At 44.5% G+C, this 15588-nt stretch overlaps 1 protein-coding gene across 1 annotated transcript in view; it reads left to right on the top strand.

Moving 5' to 3' along the window:
* The window catches only part of LOC143810072 (phospholipid scramblase 1-like), a 77514-nt gene that overhangs the window by 20605 nt on the left and 41321 nt on the right, over positions 1-15588 (top strand). Inside the window, exon 4 of the mRNA XM_077292959.1 lies at positions 3573-3615. Within this exon, the coding sequence (XP_077149074.1) occupies positions 3573-3615 (43 nt within the window). The remainder of the gene's footprint in view (positions 1-3572; positions 3616-15588) is intronic.

Raw genomic sequence — 15588 nt, 5'->3', positions numbered from 1 at the left:
AGACCTAATAAGCCCTAATATACACTCACCGGCCACTTTATTAGGTACACCTGTCCAACTTCTTGTTAACACTTAATTTCTAATCAGCCAATCACATGGCGGCAACTCAGTGCATTTAGGCATGTAGACATGGTCAAGACAATCTCCTGCAGTTCAAACCGAGCATCAGTATGGGGAAGAAAGGTGATTTGAGTGCCTTTGAACGTGGCATGGTTGTTGGTGCCAGAAGGGCTGGTCTGAGTATTTCAGAAACTGCTGATCTACTGGGATTTTCACGCACAACCATCTCTAGGGTTTACAGAGAATGGTCCGAAAAAGAAAAAAAATCCAGTGAGCGGCAGTTCTGTGGGCGGAAATGCCTTGTTGATGCCAGAGGTCAGAGGAGAATGGGCAGACTGGTTCGAGCTGATAGAAAGGCAACAGTGACTCAAATCGCCACCCGTTACAACCAAGGTAGGCCTAAGAGCATCTCTGAACGCACAGTGCATCGAACTTTGAGGCAGATGGGCTACAGCAGCAGAAGACCACACCGGGTACCACTCCTTTCAGCTAAGAACAGGAAACTGAGGCTACAATTTGTACAAGCTCATCGAAATTGGACAGTAGAAGATTGGAAAAACGTTGCTTGGTCTGATGAGTCTCGATTTCTGCTGCGACATTCGGATGGTAGGGTCAAAATTTGGCGTAAACAACATGAAAGCATGGATCCATCCTGCCTTGTATGGAGCATCTTTGGGATGTGCAGCCGACAAATCTGCGGCAACTGTGTGATGCCATCATGTCAATATGGACCAAAATCTCTGAGGAATGCTTCCAGCACCTTGTTGAATCTATGCCACGAAGAATTGAGGCAGTTCTGAAGGCAAAAGGGGGTCCAACCCGTTACTAGCATGGTGTACCTAATAAAGTGGCCGGTGAGTGTATACCCTCCATGCAGTGGACAAAGAAGATAAGATAACATTACAACTATTATTCCTAACCATGCCAAACTTTAGTGGGATGGGTGGAGCAGTATTGACTGTGGAGATTGGATAACACATGCTAGGAGACCCAGACCCCATTGATGTCAAGGGCCCCATAGCAGCTGATATAGATATTGTCATGAAGTGACTGTCCTAGCGTGAAACGAACCGACAAGAGGTCAGTCACAAAAAGGCAAAACACACAAGGGTACACTGGGGACACTTTAACAATGGTGGGCCCTGTCGGTAGGGAACAGGGAATTGGACTCCTCCTGCACTCACTTGAAGATGTGCCCTCCTCTTACTATCGTCCCTATATGGGTTCTTTCACCCCATTGCCGAGCAGGATACCTAATCCCTCACTTGCCCTGCACCTATCCCTAAGTAGGGAACTGGCAGGTGAGAGCACAGGTCCCACCGCTGCACTAATACAACACAGGAGAAAGTTGCACACAACAAAAGGACAAAGAAACAATAAACACCACACTTAGCTTACTCTGCTGCAATACACCGCACAGCAGAGAAAGGCACCACACATCAGTATTCAGCTGAAGAATCACGGCACTCAGCAATCTCCTGTCTCCTGCTAGGTTGGTCTCCAAAAGGACCTGTATAACCAACAGTCAGCTGATGCATCAGGTGACCTTTTGAAGGATGGAGGGAGTGGTCACCAACCACATCAGCAGACTAGGCAGCAATGTAATTACACCAGCGGCCACTCAGGGGGAAACTGCATTAACCCCCAATGACCTGAAAGGAAAAAAAGTTTTAATTTGAGAGGCCAGATCTGCCTGGCGTGACACGACCCGACGAGAGGTCAGTCACAAAACGGCGAAACACACAAGGGTACACCGGGGACACTTTAACAATGGTGGGGCCCTGTTGGTAGGGAACGGGGAATTGGACACCTCCTGCACTCACCTGAGGATGTGCCCTGCTCTTTCTATCATCCCTATACGGGTTATTTTACCCCATCATCGAGCAGGATACCTAATCCCTCACTTGCCCTGCACCTGTCCCTAAGTAGGGAACTGGCAGGTGAAAGCACTGGTCCCACCGCTGCACTAATACAACACAGGGGAAAGTTACAGACAACAAAGGGACAAAGAATCAATAAACACCACACTTAGCTTTCTCTGATGCAATGCACCACAGAGCAGAGTAAGGCACCATATATCAGTATTCAGCTGAAGAACCACAGCACTCAGCAAGCTCCTATCTCCAGATAGGTTGGTCTCCAAAAGGACCTATATAACCAACAGTCAGCTGATGCATCAGGTGACCTTTTGAAGGATGGAGGGAGTGGTCACCAACCATTTCAGCAGACTAGGCAGCAATGTAATTACAACAGCGGCCACCGGGGGGGGGGGGGGCAGATCTATAACTTCACCATATTTTTACTTAATATCCTAAAAAATATTTTGCCTTTATTGCACTAATACTTGTTAAGACATTGTCCCCATATATTATAAAACTTTTCAGTGTGACTTGGAATTTATTGATATGCTAAGCTTCACTTTAGCTGTAATTAAAGAGAACCTGTCAGGAGAATTGTGCACAGTAACCTGCAGACAGTGTAAGGTTGGCGCCATTGCCCTGATTAAAATGATACCTTGGTTTATGAAATCGGTCTTTATTTTCAGTTTTGAGTTAATGATATGCTTGTGCTCCGGGGTGGCCTGTGGGGGGTCTTCATGTGGTGCTCTGCTTATTCAGCAGTATGGCTTCTGACAGGTCACTGATCCCTCAGTGACCTGCCCCTAGCTTGCATAATGAATATTATATATATATTTTTTATAAATCACCTTTTACAGGCAGGCCACATGATTGCATCTATAATATGTAGTTAATTATTGTTTTTGATGGTATACATAAATTAAAATGAAAAACCAAATCTGTCTGAAAATGGTGCCGGCCGTGCCTGCACAGTAGCAGCTATCGGTGATCTGATAGATGCTACTGCGCAAGTTCAGCCGGCGCCATCTTGGAAAAGACAATTTTTTCTCTAGCAAGATGGGCCACCGGCGCCTGCGCAGTAGCAGCTATCAGATCGCTGATAGCTGCTACTGTACAGCCATGGCAGGTGCCATTTTCAGACAGTTTTTTTCTAAATTTATGTATACCATCAAAAACAATAATTAAAGACACATTATAGGTGTGATCATGCTGTAGCGCTGCAGGCGCCTGCCTGCAGAAGGTGATTTTAAAAAAAAATCTTTATAGTGTTCATTGTCTAAACTAGGGGGCAGGTCAGTGAGGAATCAGTGACCTGTCAGAAGCCATCAGTATGAATAACTAATCAGAGCACCCCATGAAGACCCCCCCACATACCCGCCCCGTAGCACGAGCGTATCATTAACTCATAACTGAAAATAAAGATGAAACAACAACCACAAGATGGATTTCATCAACCAAGGTATCATTTTAATCAGCATAACGACACCAACCTGACCCTGTCTATAGGTTACTGTGCACAATCCTGCTGACAGGTTCACTTTAAGGCAGTAAAAAGGTTAGAAAAGTCTCTGTAGAAGGTTTCATGCATGCAACTTCTTGGTGCTTTGATACAGTTATTATTTTCATGTTTTCATATATTTGTTATTTTTACAGATAGATCAACTAATCATTCACCAACAAACAGAACTACTGGAAGGTAAGGAAAGAGACACTAATGTTTCTTCTGTTACAACATCATGTGAAACAACCACCAATTCACATGGAATCACTTTGGGCTGGCGGCACCTTTGTAGGCAGCTGTGGTTTGGTGGTTCTGATTCCATGTATTAGTACAAGGGACCATCTGTATTTTGTCAGTAAGGTGGGAGCAGCACAAGTTAGGGGTCTTTTTCTAAACAACAACCAACTTGTAAGATTCTGCTAAGCAAACAAAATGGAAGAAAACTGTTTATAGTAGAGTCAAAAAGATGGTGGCATAGAAGATGGGGTCCCAGTAGCAAAGATAAAAATAAGGACCGTTTCATTTGCTGATTGATGCTATTACACGCCGTACCATCAGTGAGGTCTTCGTTTCCTATCTATTTTAATGAAATTTTTGACTTTCCTATTTACTATTACTTATGCTACATCGACGTTGGAGACCACAGTGCAGCTTCTCATCACTTATTAAAATATGGATATGACACATCGGGAGTCTATAGTTTGTCTCTAAGTTAAATTGCATCATTACTAGTGTATGTGAATTCTGGTCTACATACTTTGAATACTGGAGTGTAACAGTAGAGAAGGGAAGCAGACATTATGAATATACCAATTCTTGTACAAACTTTTACACAATTCTTGTGTAAACCAGTCAGTTTTTACTGTGCAATGTTTTACCCTAAACATGGCACAGTTTCTGACACAGATAATTAGGCAACTTGCCATAATACTGTAGTTACAGAATCTCAATGGGGGCACGAATGAAAGGGTTATTCACAGAATAGTGGCACAAATCTTGTTGGCTATAAAAAATGGTGAATAAAGGCATGGCAGCTATATTCTAGTATTGAGGAACAGAGCTTGGTAGCAATATATAACAAGAACAGTTTCTAAAAATATTTCACAGCAGGTGATTGCCAATAGCAGTGCATGCAGCCTAATAGATTAGAACATTAAACCAATTCATTTGGGTCTTTTTACAGAATAGCCCATTCGCTATAGTTCATGATTACACTGATTTGGCATAGCGAACCTACTGGTATGATCAATGGTGTTGGCAATATAAAAATGCATCACAGGTGGTTGCTAGTGATGAGCGAGTGTACTCATTGCTCTGGTTTTCCCGAGCACGCTCGGGTGACCTTCAAGTTTTATTTTAGTGTTCAGAGATGGTTTCATCACCTCAGCTGAATGATTAAGGCTGTGTGCACACGTAGCAGATTTTTTGCGTTTTTTTCGCGGTTATTCGCTATAAAAACGCTATAAAACCGCGAAAAAAAAGCTAATATTAAGCATCCTATGTGACAGAATGCAATCCGCATTTTTTGTGCACATGCTGCATTTTTTTCCTGAGCAGAATCGCAATCCAGAAAAAAACGCAGCATGTTCATTAAAATTGCGGAATCGCGGCGATTCTACACACATAGGAGTGCATTGATCTGCTTACTTCCCGCACGGGGCTGTGCACACCATGCGGGAAGTAAGCAGATCAAGTGCGGTTGGTACCCAGGGTGGAGGAGAGGAGACTCTCCTCCACGGACTGGGCACCATATAAGTGGTAAAAAAAAAAGAATTAAAATAAAAAATAGCGATATACTCACCTTCTGGTGGCCCGACCTTCTCAGCGGCTTCCGAGGTGTGTGTGAAGGACCTGCGATGACGTCGCAGTCACATGACCGGCGGTCACGTGACCGCTACGTCAATGGAAGGTCCTGAACACACAGCTTTAGGAACGGACGCCGCTGAGGTGAGTATAACCTTTTTTTTTCTTTTTTTCATTATTTTTAACATTCTATATTTTGCTATAGATGCTGCATAGGCAGCATCTATAGTAAAAAGTTGGTCACACTTGTCAAACACTATGTTTGACAAGTGTGACCAACCTGTCAAACAGTTTTCCAAGCGATGCTACAGATCGCTTGGAAAACGCTAGCATTCTGCAAGCTAATTATGCTTGCAAAACGCTAGTTTTCTGCGGGTATATGCATGCAAATTCTGCATGCGATATACCCGCGGCAGGAGGCGCAGAATTGCCGCGGAAATATCCGCGGCAATTCTGCTACGTGTGAACTCAGCCTTACAGCTATTAGCAAGGCGGAGTACATGTGGGGGGTTGCCTGGTTGCTAGGGAATCCTCACATGTAATCAAGCTGTCTAGTAGCTGTAAATCATTCAGCTGTGGCGATCAAAACTTGTTCTCCGAACACTAACAAATACTCGGAGGACAGCCGAGCAACGAGTACACTCGCTCATCACTAGTGGTTGCAGATGCGGCAGGCTGGCATTGCCTGTACTAGGCTAATGGTCACTAATTTAGGGCATGAGCATTACAGGCCCATATTCAATCTCAGAACTTCTCATCCCCATCTACAACCGCTAAAAAACCCCACACACTTTACTGAAAGTGATCCTAACCTGTCAATTTCGACAGAACTTTTTGTCCATCTGACCGGTATCGGGGCCTCTCAGCTGAATTCAACTCCAAATCTTTTTGTTTTCCTGTTAGATAAGCTACTGTCACGGTGAGTGTCCTAAAACACTTTACTTTAGAAACATTGGTGTCATTAATTACCCTCAAAAAATGTGCAACAGTGGCAGTGTACCTGAAAACAATAATGCCAGATAGACAATGCCCCCACAACTATTAATGACAAATACAATACTGACATATTCTATGCTTCAGAAGGTGGAAAGTACTAGAAAGTAAGTGTGCCATAATTCCCCCAATGCCCTGAGAACCCTCTATAGCATATTACCCTTGAATGACCCTTATAAAGTAATAATGCTTCAAGAGTGCTCCTTACACAGTAATAATCAGTAATAATTCCCCTAATAAGCCCTTTTAATAAGCAATAATGTTGCCCAAATATTCCAAACAGAAATAGTGCCCTCTGAATACATACGGTACTTAAAAAATAATTATAACCATTCAGTGCCCACTAGTGTTGAGCGATACCGTCCGATACTTGAAAGTATCGGTATCGGAAAGTATCGGCCGATACCGGCAAAGTATCGGATCTAATCCGATACCGATACCCGATACCAATACAAGTCAATGGGACTCAAGTATCGGACGGTATTCCTGATGGTTCCCAGGGTCTGAAGGAGAGGAAACTCTCCTTCAGGCCCTGGGAACCATATTAATGTGTAAAATAAAGAATTAAAATAAAAAATATTGCTATACTCACCTCTCCGACGCAGCCTGGACCTCACCGAGGGAACCGGCAGCGTTCTTTGCTTAAAATGCGCGCTTTTACTTCCTTCCGTGACGTCACGGCTTGTGATTGGTCGCGTGCCGCCCATGTGGCCGCCCGCGACGCGACCAATCACAGCAAGCCGTGACGTAATTTTCAGGTCCTCAATGCCTAATTCTAGGCATTCAGGAATTTAAAATTACGTTCCGGCTTGTGATTGGTCGCGTCGCGGTCACATGGGCGACGCGACCAATCACAAGCCGTGACGTCACGGAAGGAAGCAAAAGCGCATTTTAAGCAAAGAACGCTGCCGGTTCCCTCTGTGAGGTCCAGGCTGCGTCGGAGAGGTGAGTATAGCAATATTTTTTATTTTAATTCTTAATTTTACACATTAATGTTGTTTCGATACCGATACCCGATACCACAAAAGTATCGGATCTCGGTATCGGAATTCCGATACCCGCAAGTATCGGCCGATACCCGATACCTGCGGTATCGGAATGCTCAACACTAGTGCCCACATAACAAATAATAGTGTTCCAGCTGAGCCCAAAATAGGAATAATGAGTGTGAGTTGAGTGTCCCTCAAATAGTAATAATGTCCCCTGAGTTCTCCACAAATAGTAGTACTGTTCCCAGTGCTCCTAAAAAATGCAATGCTCTAAAGGGTTCCTTAAAAAAAAATAAATTGCACTCTGGGTCAAAATAACTCCACCAGCATGCGTGCAAGATCAGGCTGAGAGATGCGGCGAAGTCATGGTGCTACCTGTGCTGTCCATTGTTTTGAGGTCACAGGCCTAAAGTTACCAGTAGCAGAGAATGGTAGATCAAGGTTTAAATGTGTAAGTGCATCTAGATCGGCAGGTCATTACCTGTTTACCTGACCACATCACTGGTTCTGACCCAACTCTTTCCAGACCACTCTGATTAACCCTTGGCCTATTTGACCCTTCTTTCACTTATTTAGCACTTTGATTCTGATTCTGCCCCTTGCCAGTTGTTCTTCGGTTTGAACCTTTTTCTGCTTTCTTATCATTCAAATCGCTCCTATAGTCAACGGCTGCATAATTGGATTGTACAGTCAGGCACCCTCTTCACTGACAAACATTGGTGTCTGCCCAAACTGCCCAATGGTGCCTACCCTGGCACTTTTATATATGTTGGCCGATGCTAGAAGGGAATGCGTGGTAGCACTGAGCGTCCATCTCCACATGTGGCCCACCTCTCAGACAGCACGTTAGTATTACATGCACAATACTCAGCTATTACACATGTACACTTACAGGGCATTAACCACAACAAAGTGTTAAGCATCACGTAGGGTACATTGCTACTGTACTTGTAAGGATTGATATGTTTGGATCTGGCAAACATGACTGTTAAATAACCATATCTAACTGACAATTGTGATGTTGCTATGGGCATCTAGGTTTGTAAACTAGTCCTATTATATCTTCATTATCACCATGGAGTCAGCTCTCTATGTGTAAATAGATAAGAGTTTATCTGACTTTCACAAGTTTACACAAGTGAGGATGTCGAAATCTACTATTCTACTATGTTTGTTTGCTAGTAAAACAATTGATGCCTAAGAATATGACAAAGTTCTAACTAATTTACAAGAGTCAGGTAAAGGTCAAATTTTCAAAGCATTTCACAGCTCCTACATACAGTATCGGATTACGTTTGGCAGAAATACTTTCTATATAATATTCTCATGAGCTCTTCACACATGGAATCCGGGATTGCATCTCTACTAAGTCATCGTTGTCTCTGATGTGTCATTATATTATGTGTCATCATTAATGGTTTTAGGTCATGAAGATATTAATGAGAGTCCCCCAATAATATTAGCTATATCCGATATATAACACTCGGCGCTCCATTCACTATTGCATTTTCACCATTTCTTTATTTGAATATCTGTCAATTAGAAACTTTTTCATTTGCAACAAATTCCTAAAGGTTCTGCGCAATTTTTAAACTTTTCGTTGGTTATTTAGTAAATGTTCAGATTTTTAAGTCAGTTTGGCTTCTCCAGATGGTTTAGGCTGATTTATGAAATGCAAATTTTTAAAAAGTCACTTAATTGTTGCGTAAATCAACAATTAGTCCCCCCGAAGTGTATTTTTGTACCACAGAAAATTTTCTGCAAATGTCAGCAGAATGAAGAGGTTGTGCTGCGATCACACATTTGTAAATCAAGGCCAGGCTGCAGGTCACTTACACAAACTCAACAGCCCCATAAGCATATATGAGGAAATCAAGTTCAGGTCAGAAGATCTGCAGCCAGTCAACGGACCATACTTGGTGTGAATCCGGCATCTGTCGCACGTACTTATTTCCCATTCATTCTGATCAGGGGCTGTCCCTAGTGTTAGACCCCCAGCAATTAGATACAGTGGGGCAAAAAAGTATTTAGTCAGTCAACAATAGTGCAAGTTCCACCACTTAAAAAGATGAGAGGCGTCTGTAATTTACATCATAGGTAGACCTCAACTATGGGAGACAAACTGAGAAAAAAAAATCCAGAAAATCACATTGTCTGTTTTTTTATCATTTTATTTGCATTTTATGGTGGAAAATAAGTATTTGGTCAGAAACAAAATTTCATCTCAATACTTTGTAATCTATCCTTTGTTGGCAATAACAGAGGTCAAACGTTTTCTGTAAGTCTTCACAAGGTTGCCACACACTGTTGTTGGTATGTTGGCCCATTCCTCCATGCAGATCTCCTCTAGAGCAGTGATGTTTTTGGCTTTTCGCTTGGCAACACGGACTTTCAACTCCATCCAAAGGTTTTCTATAGGGTTGAGATCTGGAGACTGGCTAGGCCACTCCAGGACCTTGAAATGCTTCTTACGAAGCCACTCCTTCATTGCCCTGGCGGTGTGCTTTGGATCATTGTCATGTTGAAAGACCCAGCCACGTTTCATCTTCAATGCCCTTGCTGATGGAAGGAGGTTTGCACTCAAAATCTCACGAAACATGGCCCCATTCATTCTTTCATGTACCCGGATCAGTCGTCCTGGCCCCTTTGCAGAGAAACAGCCCCAAAGCATGATGTTTCTACCACCATGCTTTACAGTAGGTATGGTGTTTGATGGATGCAACTCAGTATTCTTTTTCCTCCAAACACGACAAGTTGTGTTTCTACCAAACAGTTCCAGTTTGGTTTCATCAGACCATATGACATTCTCCCAAAACTCCTCTGGATCATCCAAATGCTCTCTAGCAAACTTCAGACGGGCCCGGACATGTACTGGCTTAAGCAGTGGGACACGTCTGGCACTGCAGGATCTGAGTCCATGGTGGCGTAGTGTGTTACTTATGGTAGGCCTTGTTACATTGGTCCCAGCTCTCTGCAGTTCATTCACTAGGTCCCCCCGCGTGGTTCTGGGATTTTTGCTCACCGTTCTTGTGATCATTCTGACCCCACGGGGTGGGATTTTGCGTGGAGTGTTATGACCCCAGTGGACAGGGTCTCAAAGGAACGTGTAAGTCTGCGAAATACAAAAATCCTGCTCATAGGGCTGTGGTAACTGGGTTGACCAAATAGCTACTCCTAACGCCAACACTAGAAGTAGCCAGGGATCATGCCTACGGTGATCGCTAGATGACTCGCGCCAGCCGGAGAATCTAACTACCCCTAGGAGAAGAAAACAAAGACCTCTCTTGCCTCCAGAGAAAGGGACCCCAAAGCAAGATACAAGCCCCCCACAAATAATAACGGTGAGGTAAGAGGAAATGACAAACACAGAAATGAACCAGGTTCAGCAAAGAGAGGCCAGCTTACTAATAGCAGAATAAAGCAAGATAACTTATCTGGTCAACAAAAACCCTATAAAAATCCACGCTGGAGATTCAAGAACCCCCGAACCGTCTAACGGTCCGGGGGGAGAACACCAGCCCCCTAGAGCTTCCAGCAAAGGACAGGATACAGATTGGAACAAGCTGGACAAAAATACAAAACAAAACAAAAGCAAAAAGCAAGGAAGCAGACTTAGCTAGAAATACAGGAACCAGGATCCAAGGACAAGAGCACAACAGATTAGCTCTGATTTCAACGATGCCAGGCATTGAACTGAAGGTCCAAGGCGCTTATATAGCAACGCCCCTGAACTAACGGCCCAGGTGAGGATAAAGAAAAAGACAGACGCTCCAGAGTCAATTCACTAATGACCACTAGAGGGAGCAAAAAGCAAAATCACAACAGTACCCCCCCCTTAGTGAGGGGTCACCGAACCCTCACCACGACCACCAGGGCGATCAGGATGAGCGGCGTGAAAGGCACGAACTAAATCGGCCGCATGAACATCAGAGGCGACCACCCAGGAATTATCTTCCTGACCATAGCCCTTCCACTTGACCAGGTACTGAAGCCTCCGCCTGGAGAGACGAGAATCCAAGATCTTCTCCACCACGTACTCCAACTCGCCCTCAACCAACACCGGAGCAGGAGGCTCAGCAGAGGGAACCACAGGCACAACGTACCGCCGCAACAAGGACCTATGAAATACGTTGTGGATAGCAAACGACACAGGAAGATCCAGGCAAAAGGACACAGGATTAAGAATTTCCAATATCTTGTAAGGACCAATAAAACGAGGTTTAAATTTGGGAGAGGAAACCTTCATAGGAACAAAGCGGGAAGAAAGCCACACCAAATCCCCAACACGTAGTCGGGGACCCACACCGCGGCGGCGGTTGGCAAAGCGCTGAGCCCTCTCCTGTGACAACTTCAAGTTGTCCACCACAAGATTCCAGATCCGCTGCAACCTATCCACCACAGAATCCACCCCAGGGCAGTCAGAAGGTTCCACATGACCCGAAGAAAAACGAGGGTGGAAACCAGAGTTGCAGAAAAACGGCGAATCCAAGGTGGCGGAACTAGCCCGATTATTAAGGGCAAACTCAGCTAACGGCAAGAAGGTCACCCAATCGTCCTGATCAGCAGAGACAAAACACCTCAGATAAGCCTCCAAAGTCTGATTAGTTCGCTCCGTCTGTCCATTAGTCTGAGGATGGAAAGCAGACGAAAACGACAAGTCAATGCCCATCCTACTACAAAAGGATCGCCAGAATCTGGAAACGAACTGGGATCCTCTGTCTGACACAATATTCTCAGGGATGCCGTGCAAACGAACCACGTTCTGGAAAAACACAGGAACCAGATCGGAGGAGGAAGGCAGCTTAGGCAAAGGAACCAAATGGACCATCTTGGAGAAGCGATCACATATAACCCAGATAACAGACATGCCTTGAGACACCGGAAGATCAGAAATGAAATCCATGGAGATATGTGTCCAAGGTCTCTTAGGGACAGGCAAGGGCAAGAGCAACCCGCTGGCACGAGAACAGCAAGGCTTAGCTCGAGCACAAGTCCCACAGGACTGTACAAATGACCGCACATCCCTAGACAAGGAAGGCCACCAAAAGGATCTGGCCACCAGATCTCTGGTGCCAAAAATTCCTGGGTGACCTGCCAACACCGAGGAATGAACCTCGGAAATGACTCTGCTGGTCCACTTATCAGGCACAAACAGTCTGTCAGGTGGACAAGAATCAGGCCTATCAGCCTGAAATCTCTGCAACACACGTCGCAGATCTGGAGAAATAGCTGACAAGATAATACCATCCTTAAGAATACCAACAGGTTCAGCGACTCCAGGAGCATCAGGCACAAAGCTCCTGGAAAGAGCATCGGCCTTCACATTCTTTGAACCTGGTAAATACGAGACAACAAAGTCAAAACGGGAGAAAAACAATGACCAGCGGGCCTGTCTAGGATTCAGGCGTTTAGCAGACTCGAGATACATCAGATTTTTGTGATCAGTCAAGACCACCACACGATGCTTAGCACCCTCGAGCCAATGACGCCACTCCTCAAATGCCCATTTCATGGCCAACAACTCCCGATTGCCCACATCATAATTTCGCTCCGCAGGTGAAAACTTCCTAGAGAAAAAGGCGCAAGGTCTCATAACAGAGCAACCAGGGCCTCTCTGCGACAAAACGGCCCCTGCTCCAATCTCTGAAGCATCCACCTCAACTTGAAAGGGAAGCGAGACATCAGGCTGGCACAAAACAGGCGCCGAAGTAAACCGACGTTTCAACTCCTGGAAGGCCTCCACGGCGGCAGGAGCCCAATTAACCACATCGGAGCCCTTCTTGGTCATATCCGTCAGAGGTTTCACAATGCTAGAAAAGTTAGCGATAAAACGACGGTAGAAGTTAGCGAAACCCAAGAACTTCTGAAGACTCTTAACTGACGAGGGCTGAGTCCAATCAAGAATAGCTCGGACCTTGACTGGGTCCATCTCCACAGCAGAAGGGGAAAAAATGAACCCCAAAAAGGGAACCTTCTGTACACCAAAAAGACACTTTGAGCCCTTGACAAACAAAGAATTTTCACGCAAAATTTTAAAGACCATCCTGACCTGCTCCACATGCGAGTCCCAATTATCAGAAAAAACCAGAATATCATCCAGATAAATGATCAAAAATTTATCCAGATAGTTCCGGAAAATGTCATGCATAAAGGACTGAAAAACTGAAGGGGCATTAGAGAGCCCAAAAGGCATCACCAAGTACTCAAAATGACCTTCGGGCGTATTGAATGCGGTTTTCCATTCATCCCCTTGCTTAATGCGCACAAGGTTGTACGCACCACGAAGGTCTATCTTGGTAAACCACTTGGCACCCTTAATCCGGGCAAACAAGTCAGACAACAGCGGCAAAGGATACTGAAATTTGACAGTGATCTTATTTAAAAGCCGATAGTCAATACAAGGCCTCAAAGATCCGTCCTTCTTAGCCACAAAAAAGAATCCCGCACCAAGAGGGGAAGAAGACAGACGGATGTGTCCTTTCTCCAGAGACTCCTTGATATATGAACGCATAGCGGTATGTTCAGGTACCGACAGATTAAACAGTCTCCCCTTAGGAAACTTACTGCCTGGAATCAAATCTATTGCACAGTCACATTCTCTATGAGGAGGCAATGCACTGGACCTGGACTCGCTAAAGACATCCTGATAATCAGACAAATACTCCGGAACTTCCGAAGGCGTAGAAGAAGCAATAGACACAGGCAGGGAATCCTCATGAATACCAAGACAGCCCCAACTAGACACTGACATAGCCTTCCAGTCAAGGACTGGATTATGGGTCTGTAACCATGGCAGCCCCAAAACAACCAAATCATGCATTTTATGTAGAACGAGAAAACGTATCACCTCGCGGTGTTCAGGAGTCATGCACATGGTAACCTGTGTCCAATACTGCGGCTTATTTTCTGCCAATGGCGTAGCATCAATACCCCTAAGAGGGATAGGATTTTCTAATGGTTCAAGAATAAAACCACAGCGCTTAGCAAATGAGAGATCCATAAGACTCAGGGCAGCACCTGAATCTACAAACGCCATGACAGGATAAGATGACAATGAGCAAATCAAAGTTACAGACAGAATAAACTTAGGATGCAAATTACCAACGGTGACAGGACTAACAACCTTAGATATACGTTTAGAGCATGCTGAGATAACATGTGTAGAATCACCACAGTAGTAGCACAAGCCATTCCGGCGTCTATGAATTTTCCTCTCATTTCTAGTCAGGATTCTATCGCATTGCATCAAATCAGGTGTCCGTTCAGACAACACCATGGGGGAATTTGCGGTTTTTCTATCACATTGCATCACATCAGGTGTCTGTTCAGACAACAACATGAGGGAATTTGCGGTTTTGCGCTCCCGCAACCGCCGGTCAATTTGAATAGCCAGGGACATGGTATCATTCAGACCTGTGGGAATGGGAAAACCCACCATAACATTCTTAATGGCCTCAGAAAGGCCATTTCTAAAATTAGCGGCCAGTGCACACTCGTTCCAATGTGTCAGCACGGACCATTTCCGAAATTTTTGGCAATACACCTCAGCCTCGTCCTGGCCCTGAGACATAGCCAGCAAGGCTTTCTCTGCCTGAATCTCAAGATTGGGTTCCTCATAAAGTAAACCGAGCGCCAGAAAAAACGCATCAATATCGGCCAATGCCGGATCTCCTGGCGCCAACGAAAAAGCCCAATCTTGAGGGTCACCCCGTAAGAATGAAATAACAATTTTTACTTGTTGAGCAGAGTCTCCAGACGAACAAGGTTTCAGGGACAAAAACAATTTACAATTATTCCTGAAATTCCTAAACTTAAATCGGTCTCCTGAAAACAGTTCAGGAATCGGAATCTTGGGTTCAGACCTAGGATTTCTGGTAACATAATCTTGTATACTCTGCACACGAGCGGCAAGCTGGTCCACACTTGTAATCAAGGTCTGGACATTCATGTCTGCAGCAAGCTTAAGCCACTCTGAGGTAAAGGGGAAAAGAAAAAAAAAAAAAAAAAAAAAATAAAAATAAAATAAAATAAAAAAATGAGAGAGGAAAAAAAAAACTCAAAATTTTCTTTCTTATAATCCCACTTCTGCAATGCATTAAACATTTAATACTGGCCTGGCATACTGTTATGACCCCAGTGGACAGGGTCTCAGAGGAACGTGTAAGTCTGCGAAATACAAAAATCCTGCTCATAGGGCTGTGGTAACTGGGTTGACCAAATAGCTACTCCTAACGCCAACACTAGAAGTAGCCGGGGATCATGCCTACGGTGATCGCTAGATGACTCGCGCCAGCCGGAGAATCTAACTACCCCAAGGAGAAGAAAACAAAGACCTCTCTTGCCTCCAGAGAAAGGGACCCCAAAGCAAGATACAAGCCCCCCA

Source organism: Ranitomeya variabilis, chromosome 2 (assembly GCF_051348905.1).
Source record: "Ranitomeya variabilis isolate aRanVar5 chromosome 2, aRanVar5.hap1, whole genome shotgun sequence".
In the NCBI taxonomy this organism is placed as follows: Eukaryota; Metazoa; Chordata; class Amphibia; order Anura; family Dendrobatidae; genus Ranitomeya; species Ranitomeya variabilis.
The sequence above is the reverse complement of the archived record's forward strand: the minus strand, read 5'-3'. Positions and strand labels throughout refer to the sequence as shown.